Here is a 20,246-nt window from a genome sequence, read left to right as displayed (position 1 = left end):
CCAGGCGTGTGACAAGGACGGACACCCACACACCCACACACCGTGCCACATCCAGCCCACACAGTGCCTGCTGGCACCTCCTTGCCTCCCCAGCCCCATAGCACAGGGGCTGGGGCTGGGACATGGAAGGAGTCCCGCTGGCAGCTCCATCACTGCAGGAAAATTTGGAAGGCAGTGAGATTTTTTTAAGAGCTTAAAATGAAAGATATGCAAGCGGCATCAGCTTTTCTATTTCCAAACAACAAGAAAAAATGGAGGAGGTAGTCTGTTTTGATAGAGATTTCCCTGAAACCACATCAGGGAGCCTATTGGTATTCCGGTGATGCTGCTGAGCCAGACAAGTCTGCAGCACAGTGCTATTTTTGGACTGCAGGTTGCCATTTATAGCTTGTAAAAATATTCATCAGCATCTGAGTAACAGGCTATCCATTTTTATAAACGTACAAGGGAGATCGCATATTTTACCTCACTTCGCTTCGCCCTTCGTGTCTTGCCTTATTCGACCCTTTTGAGGTCACCTGGGAATTTGTTGTTAAGTGCCCTGCCAGCACGCCATACATTCGCCTGCTGTCGCATCCAGCACCATCGTGTATTTTCTGCTGGGACGATCGGTGCACAGAACAGAGAGGAACAACCGCAGAGCCCTGCCGTGCTGGGTCTGCGTGCATGCAGAGCAGCTGCAGGTGAGGTTGCGGGGTACCTGATGCAGCCAGTGCTGGAAGCAGCACATCTTCAAAACTCCTTTATAATAAATAATTAAAATAATAATAATAAAAGGCTAATAGGAAAGGGAAAACAAACGGCTTGCAGACATCTTTTCCACCTTATTTTCAGCCCGTGGCATAGCAGAAGTAAAAGTCATAGCTCGTATTTTACTTCTAAAACATTAGCTAATGGCTGCTATCGATAATCCAGGTACTGGACTGAACGAAGCAGTTTGGCTCTGGTGTAAGAGAAAGCAAGATATTGTACCAGATACAGCACTGCCTTGCATCTAACTAAATGATATCCTCATTTATGTCACTGAGTTTACAGCTAGGCTGAGCAATAAGCTGCATCCAGCAGCTACCTGCCCAGCTGCAGCCTCTCAAGCCATCACACACCTCCAGTGGTGCTGCACCGTGGTCCGTGGCACTGGGCAGCAAGCACATGCCTGACCTCATAACTTGAGGACAACTTTACTGCCTTCCCAAACCGAAAGGAGAAAGAAACGTAAGTATCTGCTGCTATGGCTCCTGTGGAAGGACGTGAGCTGTGAGGAGATGCAGTTGAGCAAGCGTTCCCTGCGAAGAAACCCTCAGGTGACAGAGGGACACAGACTGAGATGCTCTCGGTGCCTCTCCCTGTCCCCACAGCCCCCAGCCGTCACGCTGTGCAGAGGCAGTCGTGTTTCGCCAAGCGAGTGCTCCCTGCAGCGCGTGGGCAGCACGCTCACACCTCGCTGGCCGGCAGCGGTGAGGGGACGGAGCTGCTAAAAACAGCATTTCCTCGCGGTGTTTTTCCAGACTATTTCTGATTCTCCGCTTTGATAAGGTCGACTGGCTCGTTACTAAAAATAACTGATCCCGGCAAGCTGAGGACAAAAAGCAGAGTATTTATAACCATCTCTGACTAACGTACATTTGTCACTGGTCAGTTGCCAGTGCTTTATGTAAGCTGGTAATAAATAAAGCAGAAATTGGAGTGAAGAATGAGTGTACCTTGCCCCTCTGATTTTCTCAATCAGAATACGTGTATTTTTGCAGATATCCTTGCAGGTTACCTTGTGTTCTTCATGATGTAATCTGATTTGCTTCAGAGAAAAAAACAACAGTGATCCTCTCTTAGAGAGCCTGTCTCACTAAAATGGCTGCACATGTGCTCAGAAGTGCAAAAACGGCTATGTTTTTTGCATGCCTGATATTTTAGATGTAGATGTGTTTAGGGGGGGATTCACAGGGCTTTCTTCATGAAGGTTTTTTATCCAGCCATTAGTCTGACCCTCTCTCCAATTAAACATAATCCTGCTGACAGCAAGAGAGCAGAGGAATTCCCTAACCAAGTAACTGAAAAAAAAAAAATTATATATATATATATAATAATTTGACCCCTCAAAAAACCCACATTTTGAAAAACTGGGTGGTTGGGGATGAGGGGAGCACACAACCCTTGGCTCTGCTGACTGCTCTGTTGTCAGCACTCTAATAGAGAAAGAACATTTAAGGTATTTGATTTTTTTTTTTAATCTGAAAAAAATATATTAAAAAAAAAAAAATCTATCATGCAGTACATTCCAGCAGCAGCCCTTCTTCAGTTACAGTAGAGGATTATTTAGTGAATATTTTCCCTCAGTATTTGCCAGGAACACCCATCTTCTCAGATCTGTTCCTTAAGTATGCGTGATTCCTCATAAATATGTGTCTGGACAGGGCCCAACCCATGCTGTTCACTTAGCCGCAGTGTAACACAGGTTAATAATACGGAGATTTACTGATCTTCCCCTCCCACAAACATGGGCACACGAAGGTTGGACATGAAATATAGACTAGGGCAGTTTCTATGACAGAAAGCTGTGCTATATAGGAAATTACCTCTTCTAACTGAAAAACTCCGAACGTGCCCCTGGGATAGAGAGAGGAATTAAAAAAAAAAAAAAAAAAAAAAACAAGACTGGAAAAAAAGATCTAGCATCCTTTCTGTACTCAAATGAATCATAATCTGAAAACAAAAATTACAAGCAAAGTGGATTTTATCATTGTTTAACTACAGTGGACATAAAGTGGACATAAGCAACAAAAGCAGAGTGTTATACACAACTTGATGGCCATTCTTATATTTTTGTAAAAACACAGCATTTTTGTAAAATATCTCTGACCAGCTTCATCATTTCAGATACTGTTCTGTTTGCCTGTTGCCTGCCAGACTGGAAAAAGAAATGCAGGGGGCACTCAGACCTTACTCATTTCTGCATCTTTTTTTTTTTTTTTCCTCATGTACGGATTTGCCATGAAGGGAAAAAAAAAGGCACGTTAATGATGATGATGAGCAATAGTGTGCACAGAGAACATCTGACACGGAGGCAGCAGAGGGAACAAAACACTGACACAGGCACAGCCTGGGGAGGACAGCGTGCCCGGGGGGCTCTGGCACAGAAAGTCCCCACCATGGCTCCACTGAGCTCAGCCTCAGGAATTTCTTAATGTTCAACAATTCTTTTTCATCCAGAGAAGGCCATTTTCAAGGCTTGCAGGTTTTGTACAGTCAAAATGAATGCTGCTTGTTCCAATAGCAGGCCTCTGATACCACATTTCTCTCTTCCCTCATTTCCAGATTTTTGTTCGTTTGTTTTTTTAGCCCTGATGAACCTAAGCTGCCTCAGCGGAGAGCTCCTCAGGTGCTAAACCTGAAAACACATGGAAAAAAAATGTGCATCTCCCCTGCTATTTTTAGTCACCATAAACTCAGATGGAAGTGACCTTGGACCACATTATATTAGCTATGGGCATTTTGAAAATATACTGCAGCCTCTTTCCTAGGGAGAGGCATATTTAACTGGCCACTTCCACATAGACAGTGCCAAACCCATGCTTTCTGAACAGTAAACATCTACAACCATGTGAATGTTGTATAGTAACATGCTCCAGCTGTAGAAACGACTAGAACATCCAAACAGAAGTAGGAGCAATTAATGGCTTGAAATTGCTATAAGAATCCCCTAAAATACAGCTTTAACTACTGTCTATACAGCCTTACTTTGTTCTTCATTTCAAAGAGCTTTCTCCCTAAATTTTTGTTGCAGATACTCCTTGGGATACATAAATAAGAGGAGCAAGCCAGTAAGTCCATTTGTGTATTGGCTGCACATTTTACCTCCCACTCTCATAAGGAGACCTGTCTCGTGCTATAGCTTTCTTTGTGGACAATCAAGAGCACATGCAAAATTATAACAACCTCAGAATGTCTTTAGAAATACTGTGCATGGAAAAACAATAAACTAAGCAAATATGATGCTTCTATCTATCCCTTGCACTCATCTCACCAATTATCTCACCACCCTTGCCTCCACACCATGGTGTCTGAGACGGACCCGTTCCTTCTAGCAGCAGCTCGACCTTCTCCTCAGCAGCTGGTCACTCTGCTCCTCATCGTCCCCGCAGTTCCCCACAGCTCCACAACTCACCAAAGTTCATCTGCAGTAATTATTTGCTCCCTTTGCCATGGTGATTCAAGTTATGATATGCACACATGCCTTTGCTCTTCAGCTGTGATCAGCAAGCTCAAACTGCTTTGATATCACAGGATTTACTCCGAATTTTATCTTTCACTTCTCTAACTCATAACTTAAACAGATTCCATAATGCTACCAAGATGTAACTTGGCACTGCCAACAAATTACAAGAGGAGAAAGGTGCACTTCAATGTCTTTGAAAATGGCATTAAAAAAGGCCAATAGGTGCTTTTTATTTACACAAGAAGGACAGAAACAGAAAGAGGCATTTCACCAACCAAGGGGGTTAGATACTGTCTGATCTGAGAACAGAATGGGAAACAACTCAAAATGAAAAGCTTTTACAGAACTCAAAATAAATGATCATGTTCTAAGAGCCCCACGTATGCACGCTTATTTGATCTTAGCTGAGGCTACCTTTGGGCTGACACCATGTTCTATCTCCCAAAAACATTTCTTTGTGAAAGCAGTCATCTTCTGGCACTGAAAAAAATTAATTATGTCTGGGCTCATTCAGGAAAAGGCAAACTTCACACATGTTAACAATGTCATGTCTCCGTCTTCCCATACAGAGTGAAATAAGAAGCATAAAAAAGACTCCACAAGACCTTCTAAGAGAGTTAAGAGCATATTCATTAGAAATGAAATACAAAATACAGTGATGCAGCAGGACGAGGGGCAGCAGGTGAACAAGACCCCCATCATTCCTTACCCTCACCCCAATCCGAGGAAAGCACCTATATAATACAAATCAGAGATCTCCAACAGGGGGTAGAGGAGGGGTTTTACAAAGTGATTTTCTTGCTATACAGAAAATATATTATTTGCTGGAAGTCAATGCTGAGCTGTTAGGGGCCCAGGGCCAGTCACTCGGTGCTCAGGAACACCCCTGAAGGCACGCTGACCCCTACTGTTTCCCCACCAGTTTGCTGAACACGTCGTAGATTTCTGGCTTTTCCTGTGCAAACTGCTCTGCTGTGTTTTTCTGGAGCCAGTCAGATGAACGCATCTGCTGCTGCAGGAGGCCAATGAGGTCACCGAGGTTGGAGCTACCAGAACAGGTAGGTTCCTGGTGGCGGGATACAAAAATGACTTCATCTGTGCTATCTGCTTTGCCATCCTGATCTGACTGACAAGGCTGCTCCTTTTCCTCAGCCAGGATCTCCTGCTCTCGCTCTTCCAAAACCTTGCGGATCCGCTGCATACCTGCAGAGGCGTAAGGAGGGGAAACATTGGTGGATTAGTTTAAGCCACAAGGGTCTCCAAATCCCAGTCAGATCCAGAAAAATTTGGAGGATGGAAGGAAAGGAAGGAAGCATGGAGAAGACAAGGATAATAATAATAGGATAGTTTAGGATTAAGGAGAGGAGGGAACAGTGCTGCAGGAACTCCGAAGGGAGGAAGAAGGGAAGACATCACTCACCCAGCTGTAGTCGGTGGGTCTTGTCAGCAAAGATGATGCGGAACCATCCAGGCTCACTGCACTCAAAGGCTTTGCCGCAGGACAGGAGGACCTTGTTATCGAGAAAGCGCCTCCAGAGCAACATCTCCTCCTCAAATGTTCCTGTCCTAAGGTACTGGGAGAGTCACCAGAAGGGCCAGAGGTTAGTCACATATAGGCTAACTCACTGAGATCCTCATGAATTTGTGATTCCCATGAGGTCTAAAAAGGCCAGGGGAGACACCTTTTACCTCTGAAGTACAGCAGTTGTGATAAAAAGGAAGAAATGGGGAGGAAAGTGGCTTGAGAGCAGTAAGATTCCTGCAAGGAGGGAAATGCACAGACAGACGAAAGGAAAAGCACGCACAGAAATACAAGGCAGTCCCTCCCTCTGCTCACCAGACATCAGATGGGGTTTTACCAAAATGCCTATCGCAATATTGAACTTTCCCCTGGACGCAGCTGCACCGTGTGCCTGCCCTCATCCCAGGAGAAGCCTCCTTTCCCAGGCCTACCAACCTTTCGGAAATCAATCCAGACAAAGAAGCCTGCGTTGCGGTTGAGAAAAGGAACCCCAAGTGTCTTCAGCTCATCTGTCACATATGTATGGGCAGCTTTTAGGCGGGCATGGTTGGCCCTCAGGTACACCTGGTTGATCCAGTCTAACCAAAGGGAGAAGAAGAAAAAAAATATTACAAACTGCCTAAGAATTCAGATCTGTTAAGGTTTCTAAAATACTCACAATGACTTTTTACATTTCACCTTTCGACTCCTTTTTTGTTTCCTCAAAAAGCAGAAATGGGGGCAGGAACTATTTAGCAATTTCATGTCTGTGTGTATCTTTTTCACCATTTCCCTACAATCGTGGCTTTTACAGCTATGGACTGTTAGCACTCCAAGCAGGGCAAAGCTAGAAATCCCAGTTCCATTTCCCTCTTCCCATGAGGTTGTACTCTTTTGCCTCTGCTCAGCTGGTGCTGCACAACACTAGCTACTTCTACACACTTAGCTTCTTCAGAGCTGCTCCTCTAACTGCTGCTGGGGAGCTCTGCAGAGATGTTGCTCTGCTGTGGACCTGTCAGCCATGGCTTACGCAGGCAGCTTCAGGATCAGGGGAGGCTGCCAACTGCACACACAGAGACCATCTGGGAGAGTAAGGGGGCAGAATCCCACAAGGTACCAAGACACACAGCCAGCAGAGGATCCCACATCAAGCTGCTGACTCACCTCTGTCTCTAAGCAGCTGCGCAACCTTGTGCTGGACAGTTCCACAGACCCCATGGAAGTAGCACAAAGAAGCCACCGCGTTAGCGACATCTTGGTTCTCTGTGTACAACGTACCAAAGCGAATCCCAGAGACAGCAAAATCCTGCAGAAGACACAGAGAGACTACTTTATTGCACAGGAAGGTTGGGATCCTACAACCATTGCCTTGTTCTTTCTTGCATAAGGAACCTGAGGACAGCAAGCCAACCACAGCGCTGAGGAAGCCACGGCACGGTGGCAACCAGCACTCACCTTGCTTATTCCCCACATCACATGGGTCCTCTGTGGATCAGGCAATCTGTATGTAGAAGGATGCAGATGGGCAGTTAGTGTCATAGGTGCTGAAGCTTTTGGGTCACCAGTGCAGCAATGCGAAAACAGAGAGGCAGCATTACATAGTGACAGGCAGCGCAGCACGGAACAGCAGGCAGGCAGGAAAATCCCAATCTGACCTAACTTCAGCAGCAAGGAACTCCCAGGAACTAATTTTAGATGAGATTTTTAGGTATTTCAGATATATTGATACTTCCAGCAAGTGCTGTACTTCACACACCACAAGTTTTCTGCATGTATATAGCTTGTACATTTAATGCTACCAATCAATTTCTATTGATTTCAATTTCTAAGAATTTAAAGCAATTTTCTTTCCTTATTTCTTTCAAACCACAATACTTTGCAGAAGGAGGTTCTTCCTTTGCAATGCTGTACGTCCAAGCTCAGCAATGCTGAGAAAACAGCCAAGTATAATTTTATTTCTTTGCAAATGAGCAAAAAAGAAAGATAGCACCATTGGTGAAAACCAGAAAGAAAAAACAATTATAATAAATATATTAAAATATGACTTTTGCAAAAAATTTTGCAAAACATATCATTAAATTAATACCTAATAAAACCCATTCTCAAATCTGTAGTAACACTGTGATCCGTGACTACTGTATGAAAAAACAGAAAGTAAACAGCAACAGAAGGTCTTTATAGCATCAACAGAAACATGGGAAAGAGGCAGCAATGTTTAAACGCGAAAGAAAAGCCTCACTCTCAAGAAATGAAACATTCATTGCCATTCTGGGGGGACTGGCACAAGCAAGTACTAAAGCACACGCTGGAAAGGGTATCACAGCAGAAAAATAGTATTTTTTCCTTGCTAGATTTTTCCTTGCACTTGAAAAAAAATGCATTTGCCATTCAGAAATTACAAGAATAATAACAAAAACAAACAGTGTATCGCAGATTCAGAATTTGCTAGCTCATGACTTAACTTCCAGTCACAAGTTCTCAGCAAGGCATCATGTTGAATTGTCACTGGAAGATGGCCAGGGAAGTAGGAGCTGATTTTACCTGTCCATGCCCAGGACACTGTGAAACGTGGCTGATTCATCAAAAACTGACAGCATGTAGATCTCATCTACTATCACATGCAATTCATGTCTGCAAAAGGACAAAATGGAAGTTACAAAAAAAATGCTGCTTCTGAGCTTAGAAGCAAAGAGAAATTCTGGATTCTGCAAAGACTGGCTTTATGCAAAGAAGAGGGACACCAAATTTTGTAGCACAGAAGCACTTTTCGACAGCTTGGAAGGTCTGTTGTGCGTACACTGAATTGCTTTGAGTTATATCCAGCTAATTGTTACACACTGCAACCATACAATGAGAAAAAAAAATCAGTCATTTCCAATGCACTTGTGAAAATGAACTGCTGCAGGTACCACCCTTCTAGAGTATGATGTATTACCACCCACTCATGATTGACCACATTTCAGAGAGCATCAGCAAGGAAGCTGGGCAGCCATATTCAAATATTTATTAATATTTCTGTATGTTTTTCTCTGTAGATACAGAAAAACTGGGAGGAAAGGAACTCAGATTCCTACCAAAGACACACAGCACAGCAGCGAAATAAAGCTTTTATTCCTTGACACAAGTTTCCTTCCCACTCCTGATGACTGGAAGGTCCACGCTCCCTTCTCCCCACCAGCCCTCTCTCCTCTTTTAAGCCTGCTGCGTGCTGTGTGAAGAACAGGCTTTATGCCCGTCTGAGAAAATATTCACACATAAATTAGGAGACAGCAAGTAGTCCGACAGACTCTGAAAGCCGTATCTGACTTGGGATACCTCAGCCCTCCAAACTGACATACCTTTTAGCAAATTCCAGGTAATCCCGTAATTCTGACAAGGAATAGATGTCCCCAAGGGGATTTTGGGGATTCAGTAGAATTAAGGCCCTTACAGTGATGCCCTGCAGAACACAAAAAATGCAGTAGTAAGAGAGCATTCATCACAGGACAGATTTTCAGTTCCTCCACTGGAGCACTGAATGCGACACAAGACTCTCCTTCAGCTTCCCCCATGACAATTTCACCTCAAAAGTTAGATTTGTAAGAGACATCTTTTAGCCACAAATTAAGATATTTTTATAATTACAGCACTTGCAAAGGGAACTGGGGAAAACACTATAGAATCAGTCTACGATTTTGAGAAGGGGGAGTTCTGCTATGATTGCTGCCATCTGGTAAGCCAATTTATAACAAAGATGCTCTCACACATTCTCAGGGTGGAGGAGAATTGTGTCTCAGCTGTATCAGCAATCAGGAAGGAACAGATTACTGAAGTTTGCCCATGAATGAGGCAAGAAAGAGAGGAATTTGAGCTACGTGGATGCAAATTGCTCACATTTAGAGCACATGCGGCTGGAGATGTCAGAGCCAGTAACGATGTAAAGATGCAGCTAAACCTGCATTGGGTTTAGGACAATTTCAAAACCTACAGACTAAATATTCAAAAACAATCTGCATTTACCTTCTAAATTTGCCCCTCCTGCAAATATTCTTCATCGTCTTGCTTGATTCTGCTGCACTACTGAGTATAGCAGTAGTTTTTGGGGGAACTCAGCTGGCTTTCCCAAAGGAGAAACTCTGGGTAGTCCCTACATTGTAGCGCATGCCCAGGTACATATGACGTGGTGGGATTCCTCGTGAAAGTGAGGCTCAGTACTCTGCCACAAGTGCAAACAGGATTTGCAAGGAGCCTGATCTCAGCCTTTCTGTAAGGACCGTGAGAAAGCCAGGCGCTAGGTTCTGAAATTGTTTTGGTCTTCAGGCCATTTCTGGGACCAGCCATTTCAAACATACTGCTGACTTAATACAAAGAATTTGAATACTTGTAGACCGATAATAAGAAGCTCAGCTACACTCACCTCTGCACGGGCATCCTGCAAGGCTTTTTCCAGTTTTTCCACAGTAAGCTGAAAAGGCCGAGTGCTTGTTCCAGTAATCTGAAAGACATCACAAAGATACAAAAAAGGCCAAATTATTTCAACAGAGTCTCCTTGAGCCATTCCCCTGAGAAACGTCCCCAAAACAAAATGAAAACTCAACAATAATGACCAACAATAAAGAGTATCCACTCTTACCTCTTTATACTACAGAAAGCGTAAATAAATAAAATCAAAGAAACGTTCATCATAGACAGGCCACAGGCACAGAATTCTCTGGCCATTCTTAATAACTAAAGCAATGCCAAATCTCCATGTGCTCTTCGACCCCAGACCATCTCTAGTGGGACAGCACCTACTTCTGTCTCTAAGGTTCATAATGGCCATCTTCCCCCCTCAACAGCCATTACTGAATGTTTATGGGAAGTAACGTGCAAGAAAAGGAGAAGACTGGAATCCAGATTTATGCCCTCAAACAAGTTTCTTGAAAACTACATGTCCAGTTTCCCAACAATAAATGGGAAAACACCCACAGGCTGCTGCCTAGCCTTGTCCTCAGGTCCCCAGAGCTTGACACTTTCCTGTGCCAATTATTTTTTGACTGCAGAGGTTGATACATGTATTCCCTCCTCTCAATTCTTACCTTACTGTCTAAATAGGCGTACACCAGCTTCACATTGCCATACAGAAAGACGCTCCGGGTGATACCACCATAAAAGGGAGTAGCAATCAGAACAGCCTCTGGAACCGAGACAACAAAATTTGTCAGCCACAGGCCCCAGTCCTTCTCTCTCTTCTAGCATATTTCAGCTAAGCATGAAAGCTTTTCTACACTTATGCCCTCTGGAAACATTTTAATGTTACTGCCTTTTTCTCTACTTTCTTTCTGTATTAATTCTTCAGTCTTCTGCAAGAACTAGGACACTGTACATCCATCCTCGGTAGCCCTTGTAAGCTTGAGCAGAGCCCACATTTAGTGGGCTAAACAGAACACCCCAAAACAGTGAAGGCAGACAGGGTGAAACACAGAGTGTGAGCACCAGAGATCTGCAGAGTGTGAAGGTGATGAATTTCACAGCACAATGCTGCAGGAAACAAGAACCTTGCAGTTCTAGAACCTTGCTTCTATCAAACAATATTTAAACTGAGTAACTCATTATTTCCCAAGAAAAACAAACATTGAAAACATCTCCCGGCAATCCACTTACCTCCTGGATCACAAAGGACTGTAGCTAACGCAGAAAACAAAGAGCCACAACCATTCAGAACAATCACCTAGAGAAGAAAGAGACAGGTTAGTGATAAATCAGTCCATAGAAAGATACCACCACAAAAAATGATTTCTAATAGTATCAACAAAATATATTTGCTCCCTAATCCTCTAGCACGGATGTTCCCACAATTTTCCTGCTGAATTCCCACTTCTACCAGAAATAACTTTAATCCTGTACTCTGTTTCATGACGCTTCATCCAGGTGCCTTTCTTGATTGTAATATGCAATACAGTATTTAGAAATAGCAGGTTTTATGTTGGGGGGAAAAAAAATAGTTCTGAAGCTTTAGAAAGGCAAAGTCCTTGTCACCAGCTAATTCGCATTATGTTCTCTTTGTGGTAACAGCAGCTCCTGCCTCCTGCCAAATTTGTGCAACAGTGGAAATTGTCATCTCATACGGGGCAGTTTTGACTCCTGCTTCTAGAAGACCAACATCCCTTGACGTCTAGAAGACTTAAGGTCCCTTGAGTTCAATCCAAGAATCAGGTAGAATCTGCTGCCTTGGAGGGGCAATGATCAGCAAACTGATCAGTCACAACTTCAGCATGTGTGAAGTAGGGGCCTCTGCTTGAACTACAGTAGCCAGAGCAGCAGTGGCTGCTCCTGCTGCCTTTACAACCCAGCAAAAACAGGACTGATGCATGCACCGAGCCCAGCCTGCATCCCTCGTAGGTCAGCAAGTCCTGCAAAGCCTGAAAAAGTTTGCTCTTGCCAGGTAAAACTACTCTTGGCTTAACGACAGATTTTGTCCTGAGGTGTAGCAGCAAAATGGTAAAAAATAAACCCAGCTGAAACAATGGGCACTCTTTGTCCCTGAGGGACACAAGCGCCATAGGTCCCAGAGCTGAATACAGAGATAAAAGCACAAAGCCACATTGAAAGCAATGGCATGAAAAGTTGGCACACAAAAGTAAAGAATAAGGCAAATGAACAGCAGAACTGAAGTGTTTTGGCTAAAGTGTTCATCAAAAGCTACTAAAATGGCTATGATTCAATCTCATTTACATGATAAAAGGCTGTCATCTTACAAAATCACTTGTTTAAAAAAAATAAGATGAAATTGTTTGACAACAAATGGCAATACATTAGAATAGACACCAATGGAAAGTGGGTTACCCACATTTTCTGCCTTAAGAGGTGCAGGGGCCTTGCAGTAATAGGTCAAAAACCGAGCCACTTCCTCCCGTAAACTGAGAAAGACACAAAAGCAAATATTGATTCAGCTTATTCTCCAAGAGGCTGGGCTTCCCCAGGTCCGCATCTCAGGAAAATAAAGCCAGGGCACAGTAAAGTCTGATGCAGATAGCTAGAAAACAGGATAGCTCAGGCCCGTGCCACAGACACGACTGTTACACATGGCAAAGGTGTCACAGATAATGGCTACAGCTAGGCATACATTTCTGAAGAGCTTTAACTGAGAACAGAGCTGAAGGATTCAAGTCCCCAGTGTTCATGATGTCTCAAGGAACTTTTTGGAGTTACCTGATCTGTTAATGTATACCGTGTTGTTAAAACTGCATTGGCTTTAGAAAATCAGCATCTTCTCTTACATAAAAGGATTTTTAACTGGATTTTTAACTGGGCTTTTAACTATCTGGGTGACTAATTTACACTTTTGAAAAGAAAAAGATGATTAAGTGACCTAGAAAAGTTTTAACTAATGTGTAGCAGAAGTGGTTTGTACTCATCCCCTTTGTTTATCAGACAAGTACTCAAAAAGCAAAGCATTACAGGCATGGGAAGACTTACAACATATGTCCCTTCCAGTCAGGATACTGAAGCAGTGGAGGCTCCATGAGGTTCATATCGGTCTGCGTCAGCTGTGAGCAACAGAAAGAGGCATTAAAAGCACAATCACGGAAACCAGAAACACGGAAATAGATAGATCCACGTGCAGGCACATACCTGCATAGACACATACACACAAAACTTCAACAGCCTTAAAACTGGATTGAGAAAGCCACTGACCACCAGAATTAATGCAGCTGGGAGAGGCAACGATCAGCAAGCTGACCAGTGACAACTGCAGTTTATGGAAGGTCTTTGCTAAATGATTGCAGCCAAAGCTTCTCTGCCCAGAGATCTACAGAAGGGATGCCAAACAGGCAATACAAGTGATGCCCATAAAAAAAGAAGCCTGCCAAAGACCTTCTGAACAAATGAAGCAATCAAGTGTCCCAAGGAGTGCTTTGCCACGTTATCAGAACAGCAGCTTTCAGCTGGCAATTAAGTACCAATTATGGAAGCTCTAGCATCATGAAAGCTCAGGTCTATATTGTCAGAAAGAGACAGGATTTAAAATCACAATATGATACATATTTCCTTTTTTCTTTTTTTTTTTTTTTAAAAAACTTTCAACATATTAATTTTTAATGAATTCTACCTTTCATTTATATCTCAGTTCCAAGTTACTTCAGACCTACAATCCTGATAAGTCCTTGTAAGCATTAGAATGTAACAGGAGCCTTCAAAAGACAAGCGAAAAATAAAATTATCTTCTTGAATGTCTTCCCCAGGGCAGGTACTCTGTCCTTTATTAGGAGCTTATTCTGTTCTCAAAGTCAGATTCACCTGAACTGTGGGCGAGCTCTAGAGCCCTTTTTAATGTTTATATTTAGATAAAATAAGCACACTGCTTTTATCTAAATATTTTCAAGGTTGTCATTATCAGGGTTTCACAAAATCCAGTTCTATGAAGTTGCAAGGGGAAGTGCAGCGGTGATCAGGGCAGAAGGAAAAGGACATCTGACACGAACAAAAAGGGGATAAACAAATGTTATGTGCAAGGTAACTTCCAAACATTTGATGGCAACCAATCTATGAGTTAATACTAACAAACACAGGGGAGTGTGGACACAACAAGTAAGCGATGGTGCAAAAGAGGAAGGAAATTTAACATGCAGTGTGAATGTCTACCACAGAATAACAAAACCACAACATTCTGTATTGGTGTTTTAATAACTTGTGCCAAGCTCTGGAAACTGGACAGTTTAAAGACACTGTCCTCATCCCATACAGAATTACAACCTGACATTTGGGGAATAAAGTTCCTTTATTCATCTGCAGATGTTCTCGAAGCCTATGTAGCACAGAACTATGTCTCCTTAGATCTCTCTCCTAAACTTGTCTAGAGAATGCAACATAAAACGTATCAGCAAACTTGGCCAAAAAGGGCTATGCAATAATAAAGAGGAGAACCCTTAAAGATAATGCTATAAGGGCTAAGGAAATCAGATGGGCCATCTAAAATTAAGATTGTCTGAGATCTCAAGCCACAGAATATTAATTATCCAATTTAAGGGTCAAACGTTGAAGACAGAAATCTGATATGCTGCTTTATTCAGTGGGAACAGTATTTATTTTCCCCAATAGCAACAAATTATTTTTCCCTGCAATCCCAGCTGGCACAGTATTCAGTGAAGCCCTGCTGTAACTCTGGGCTGTGACGAAGAAGCTGGAAACAATAACACTGTCCAACTTGTCGCCACCCACACGATGGCTCGTCACACTACAGCTTATTCTCACGATAAGGCTAACGAAGATGCAGCTGATTGCTGTCTCCCTCTGCACTACTTGCTGCAGACGCCGTGTTAGTGTAGGGGAAGGACAGTGAACGAAGGGAGGTACAACCTACACAGCCCAGAGGGCACCTCCTGTGTGCACAGCCGCCAGGCAGCAGCTCTGCCTTACCTGTTCTTTTAGCTGGAAGGCCGAGTGGTGGGGTAGCATCCCCGAGTCAGTGGTGTGGCAGGCAGGAATAAAACAAGGAACACTTTGAGGGTGGGAATTGGTGGAACGGGAGTAACAGTGAGCTTCAAAGCGCAGAGACTGACTGCCAGAACCCCAGCCACCTTCCCTCCCCACAGGTAGCTTCAGCTAGGAAAAGTGCAGCCTTTCCACCTTCGAGGCTGAATCTGGTCAGTAATTTTAAGGGAAATCAAGAAACATTCCTCTAAGGCACAGGTCTGTCACTTTCTTTTGTCTTTTTTGTTGTTTATTCCTGATTCATGTCATTTGTTTCATGCAATTGAACAAAGCGTCTGAAAAGCAGCCGATCCACTATGATTTCAAGAGGTTTCACAAGATGCCCCATTCACTGCTGCCACCCTCTCAAATTTTAGGGAAGTTCAGAACTAGGAGTCTGAACTGTGAAACTTTACAATGGACAGAGCCAACTTCCTTTGTCCCAGGCTATGAAGACCCTCAAAATTAAAGAGAGATCAAAACTAGTTCTGAGACCTCTGTATTAAATGAAATGTGGTCTGTGGGAGAAAATAAAATTCATCTTATTTTCATTTAAGTACTGAGTCTTAAGTATTTGAATGAGCCAAGTACATTCCCACAAACACACTATGAAAAGGAACAGAAAAATATCCCTGTTCCTATCCTCCTACTAAAATAACGTAAGTAAGTGTACAAAGAGCTGGATTCAAAAGTGACTTCCAACCATAAGAAATACACAAGGAGAAACTTAACTAGAGAACCCTGAACGGCAGCAATAATACTAGGAAATTAGAGACACTGAGGAGGAACTACACAGCACATTTGCTTTTCTTTTTGGAATAGAACTTACCCGTTTAGACATCAGGTCAAAGCAGAGTTTATTCTCACTGGTGCCAAAATTAATTATACCCTAGAAAAAGAAAGAATTTATCATTTAGGGACACAAAAAAATATGTACATACCACCACCTTCGCTGTCACTTCACTGATGTGCCCTCAAAGAGCTGACCAAGGAAGTCAAAACACAGTTCACTGAAATATAGAATGTAATATAGAACTGGAGATGTATACGTATGTTTGAGTGTTTACATACATATCTCAGGCACTTAGCTTCTTAGGCAATAAACTTTGTGAAAATGAATAGCTACTAACAATTTGTACTTCTTCACAAGACACGTTTAACTTATTCTTCAATTCCCTCATCATTATGCATCTAACTGCAAACACATCTAAAACGATTCTGGGGAAACTGAGGTTTACACTTCTGCAGCAGCTTGAAGAAATGTTTTTGATATATTTCTTTATCTAAAATAACTCATTTATCAGTCGTTACCATTCCACTCCGCTGATTTTTTCAAGTAACCACCTAAATACAGTCATTACATTTTCCCCTGTGGAGAGACAGTCCTGCAGTTCCAGGTCTAGGATTTGGCCCTGCTTATTTTATATTATATATTAGATGCTGAAGAGCTCAAGTCTACTAGCACAGTTTCATTACTGGAAGAGGTTGGATAAATAAATTTAAAAAAAATACCAAAGGCAACCTAAACAATTGTACATTTATGCTGTTTCTAAAATACAAGCCCAATTTTAGGCATTTCTTTAAAAATCTACTACTTACATTGTTAGTAGAAGCTAGTAGAAGAGTTGGTAGAAGTGAGAGTTTCTGCCTCATAACGCACCTCTATCAAAAAATTGATTGTGTTTTTGTGTCTTAAAAATCTATTTTTCAACTCCCAACACTGTGTGTGACTCAAGTCAGGCAGGGCTCAGAACAAAACATTTAAAAAATTTCAAGTAGTTCAGTATCTGAATGCAGGATCTCTTTAAAAGTAACCCACGGATAAATCATTATTTATAATCACTACACTTGTTACTTACTCAATACCAATTATTAACATTCAGCCTCTGTGCCACAAGGGGGTGTGTGACAAGCTACTTACAACCGAGCAGCACAGCTTAAACAGGCAGGGAAAGTTCTGAGGTTTTTTGTTTTAAATGTCTACTGCTCTGTGGTTTTATCTCGTCCACCACCCATCACCAGCAATAATCGGTGACTGTTCTCAGTGGGAAGCAGGGGTGGTGAGATAAAAAAGAGGAACAGCGTGTTCCTGCAGGTTTCTTTTGCCTTTGAAGGTTTGCTACTGCCACTGGCTGGCTCCCGACAGGAAAACCTGGGCATGCAAACCTGTGCTGAACACAACGTTCACCTTTGACGTGGGAGTGATGGGCATAGTTACTTTTTATTTCACGTCCCAGAACAAGCAGCTTGGCCCACCACGTCTGCGTGAGCCAGGAAAACACTCGGAGACTCGCACTCACATTGGGGTTCTTGTCTTCATCGTACTTGTCAGCATGATAAGCTTTGTACCCCTCCTCGGTGGAGCCCCGGAAAATGTTGACGACGTTGCCCCGAGCGGAGAGGTAGGGGCTCCTCTGGAAGTCACCGGGGTGGCAGAAGCCGTGCATGTCAACGCTCCTCTCGGCCTGCGATCGAGCCCGCAGCTCTTGAAGGTCACCTCCTCCGAGGCCGGTCATTTCGGACAGCGCCTGGTTGAAGTCCAAGCCCCGAGGCATGGTGATGGAAGAGGAGGAGCCGCCGTGGCTCTGCTTCAGGATGCTGAGCATCTGGGCGAAGACGTTGAACATGCGGTACTCGTGCTCCCGCTCCAGCTCGAAGCGCCGCTGCTCCAGCTGCATCCGGCGCTCCTCCACGTCCAGGTCTCGCTGAAATCGGCGCTCCTCCATCTGCAAGAAGCGCTCCTCCATGGCCCGCTGAGACGTCAGGGTCTTCAGCAGGAGGTCGTCGAGAGGGTCCTTCACCCGCTGGCCTTTCCGCTTCTTCCTCAGGCGATGCAAGGCGGAGAAGCCAGGCCGGGGAACCACGTTCTGCATCCGTGACGAGCTGGCCATGTTGGACTCACTGAAACCTGCGAATATTTGAAAGTAGGAAGAAAAATGAAACGTGTAGCAAGTGAAACGGTGCGGACGCATTTTGCGACCTTCCACTGCCCCTCCTAGAAAACACCAGACTAAATACAGTAGGATTTTAAAGGAAAAACAAAGTAAAATCAGCCAGGTACATCCTGGGAGTATGCTAGTTTGGTGGTATTTTTATTTTTTTTTAAACTTCACATGCTGGGCTCCCCATTTCGCTGCCAGCCCCTGGCCTGGCTTCCCGTTTGCTCTCTGAATTGACCTTCATGAGTCAACCCCTTCCGACAGCGCTGCCCTTGGCTGCCTATGCAAGCACCACGGTGAGAACACAGCGTTTCTTCCTGATCTCGGAAATAAGGCTCACGCTGATCACCACCTCTCTTCCTCCCAAGCACGCTGTGTTCTTCCATCAACCTGTCCGAGGCCGGCTGGAAATCTCTGTGATTTCCAGACTCCACCTTCCACGGCAGCCAAGTAATGGTCTGTTGCACGCCCAACTCTCGTCTCCTTTACACACATAAGCTGTTTCTACCAGTGACTTCCAAACACGTCTTCTTTCCAAGTCCTAATTAACAGATTAGAAAGCCGGGCAATGATTATCCCCAAGCATTCTTCACTGCTGAGTGGTCTAAAAGATTAGATAGGGAAAACATTTAACCAGAGCGCAAGGAGAGTTTCACCTGCAGGTTTGCTGTGTCGCAAGGGCAGAAGAGGGTCTCCTGATACAATTCAGCATGAGGACTGCAGACAGCCCTGGTCATGTTCAATTGACACCAAAAAGCATGCAATTTTTTTTTTTTTTTTTTTGAGTAATGTACACACTGTCAGCATTATATGCAGAAATCCAGCACGAATGTCTATCCCAGCTTATAGCGGATGTGACAGTCCTTTGGATTTCATACACAGTATTTAGCCTAGCATGGTAATTATAGAGTTGTTTTTTTTTTTTACCTGCAGCAAGACACGTTTCGGGAATTGCCACAGGACTATTAATGCAGATACCAGCCTTCTACTTTAAAGCTTTTTGGGACGTGGAATCCTTATTGGATCCAAACGCCAGCGCATAAAAAGAAAAACCAAACCAGGTGTCCATCTCCGCACCAGAAAAAAAAAAAATAAATAATCTCTTTCTGGGAAACGAGGCAGCAACGTTATGCTGGAATGTAAAAGGCCATCCCTACCTGAAGGTGAAACACTGGTTTCAATGGGAACCTCCACCCTGGAGATGGGAGAGTCGTCCTGGGCCCTCTCCAAGAAGGCTCTCTCCATCTCACCTTCTTCGGGGGAGCCCTGCTGGTAAGCCAAGGCGGCTGGGGGCTCGGGGGTCAAGCAGTGCTCATCAGAGTTCACCTCCTCACATTTGATCTCCATCAGTTCGGGGTGCTGCGCGTGCCCGAAGGCGAACTGGTGGCGGCGGTGGCGGTGGTGGTAGCTCTCCACCATGGCGCCCTGCAGCACCTGCTGGGCCATCACGCCGCCGCCCAGGGCGTAGGGCAGCGCGGGGCGGCTGTTGAGCACGCGGTCCATCACGTCGAAGAACTTCCAGCCGCGGCCGCCCCGCGGGGCCTTGGCGTTGTCCTTCAGCCGCCGGTACTCCAGCTTCATCTTCTTGATCTTCTCGCGGCACTGGTCGCCCGTGCGGTGGATGCCCTTCTCCCGCAGCACCTCGGCGATGCGGTTGAAGACGTGCTGGTTGCGCAGGCAGCTCTCCAGCTCCACCTGCACCGCCTCGTCGGCCCACAGCTGCAGCAGCTCCACCACCTCGGGGTCCGACCAGTTGCTGCCCCGCTCGTACTTCTTCCCCCGAAAATCCATCCCGACCGCCGACCGCGGCACGCGGGGGCGAGCGGGGACGGGGGGCTCCGAGCCTGCCCACCCCGGCACCCGGCCCCCCGAGCCCACGGCCCGAGGGGCTCCGGGGGGGGCCGGGGCCGCCCCCCCGGCCGCAGGAGCCCCTCGCCCCCCGTCCCTCACGGCCGCCCGGGGGCTCCGCGTCCCCCCCCCCCGGCCCCGGCCCCGGCCCCGGCCCCTCACGGGCGAGGCGCGGCCGCCGGCGCCCCTGTCCCGGCCGGGCACGGCTCGGCACGGCTCGGCCCCTCCGCTAGAGCCGGGCGGAGCGAGCTAGCGGGGAGCCGTGCCGGCATGTTCACATCCGGGGTGACAGCACATGCGTGCAGCCCTTATTCCG

General features: G+C 44.9%; 1 protein-coding gene across 4 annotated transcripts; it reads right to left on the bottom strand.

Annotated features, from left to right (window-relative positions):
* Positions 1–4,400: 4,400 nt before the first annotated feature.
* On the bottom strand, positions 4,401–19,988 carry LOC116490071 (1-aminocyclopropane-1-carboxylate synthase-like protein 1). Of its 4 annotated transcripts, none has more exons than XM_032188947.1 (16): positions 19,240–19,988; positions 17,444–18,051; positions 15,973–16,032; positions 15,090–15,101; positions 13,149–13,219; positions 12,520–12,589; positions 11,334–11,400; positions 10,769–10,866; positions 10,108–10,185; positions 9,050–9,150; positions 8,253–8,342; positions 7,167–7,212; positions 6,876–7,017; positions 6,168–6,310; positions 5,631–5,784; positions 4,401–5,413 (listed from the first exon to the last, which is right to left on the bottom strand). In XM_032188947.1, exons 1-16 carry the CDS (start codon positions 19,871–19,873, stop codon positions 5,115–5,117), a joined length of 2,673 nt encoding a protein of 890 aa, XP_032044838.1. In that variant the 5' UTR covers positions 19,874–19,988; the 3' UTR covers positions 4,401–5,114. The 4 variants fall into 4 exon arrangements, 3 of the variants coding, with proteins under 3 accessions (XP_032044838.1, XP_032044841.1, XP_032044839.1); XM_032188950.1 differs by having other exon boundaries at positions 19,417–19,988; XM_032188948.1 differs by lacking the exon at positions 15,090–15,101.
* Positions 19,989–20,246: the final 258 nt, after the last annotated feature.

This window comes from Aythya fuligula, chromosome 5 (assembly GCF_009819795.1).
Source record: "Aythya fuligula isolate bAytFul2 chromosome 5, bAytFul2.pri, whole genome shotgun sequence".
In the NCBI taxonomy this organism is placed as follows: domain Eukaryota; kingdom Metazoa; phylum Chordata; class Aves; order Anseriformes; family Anatidae; genus Aythya; species Aythya fuligula.
Note: the sequence above shows the minus strand (reverse complement) of the source record. Positions and strands in the feature narration are given on the sequence as shown.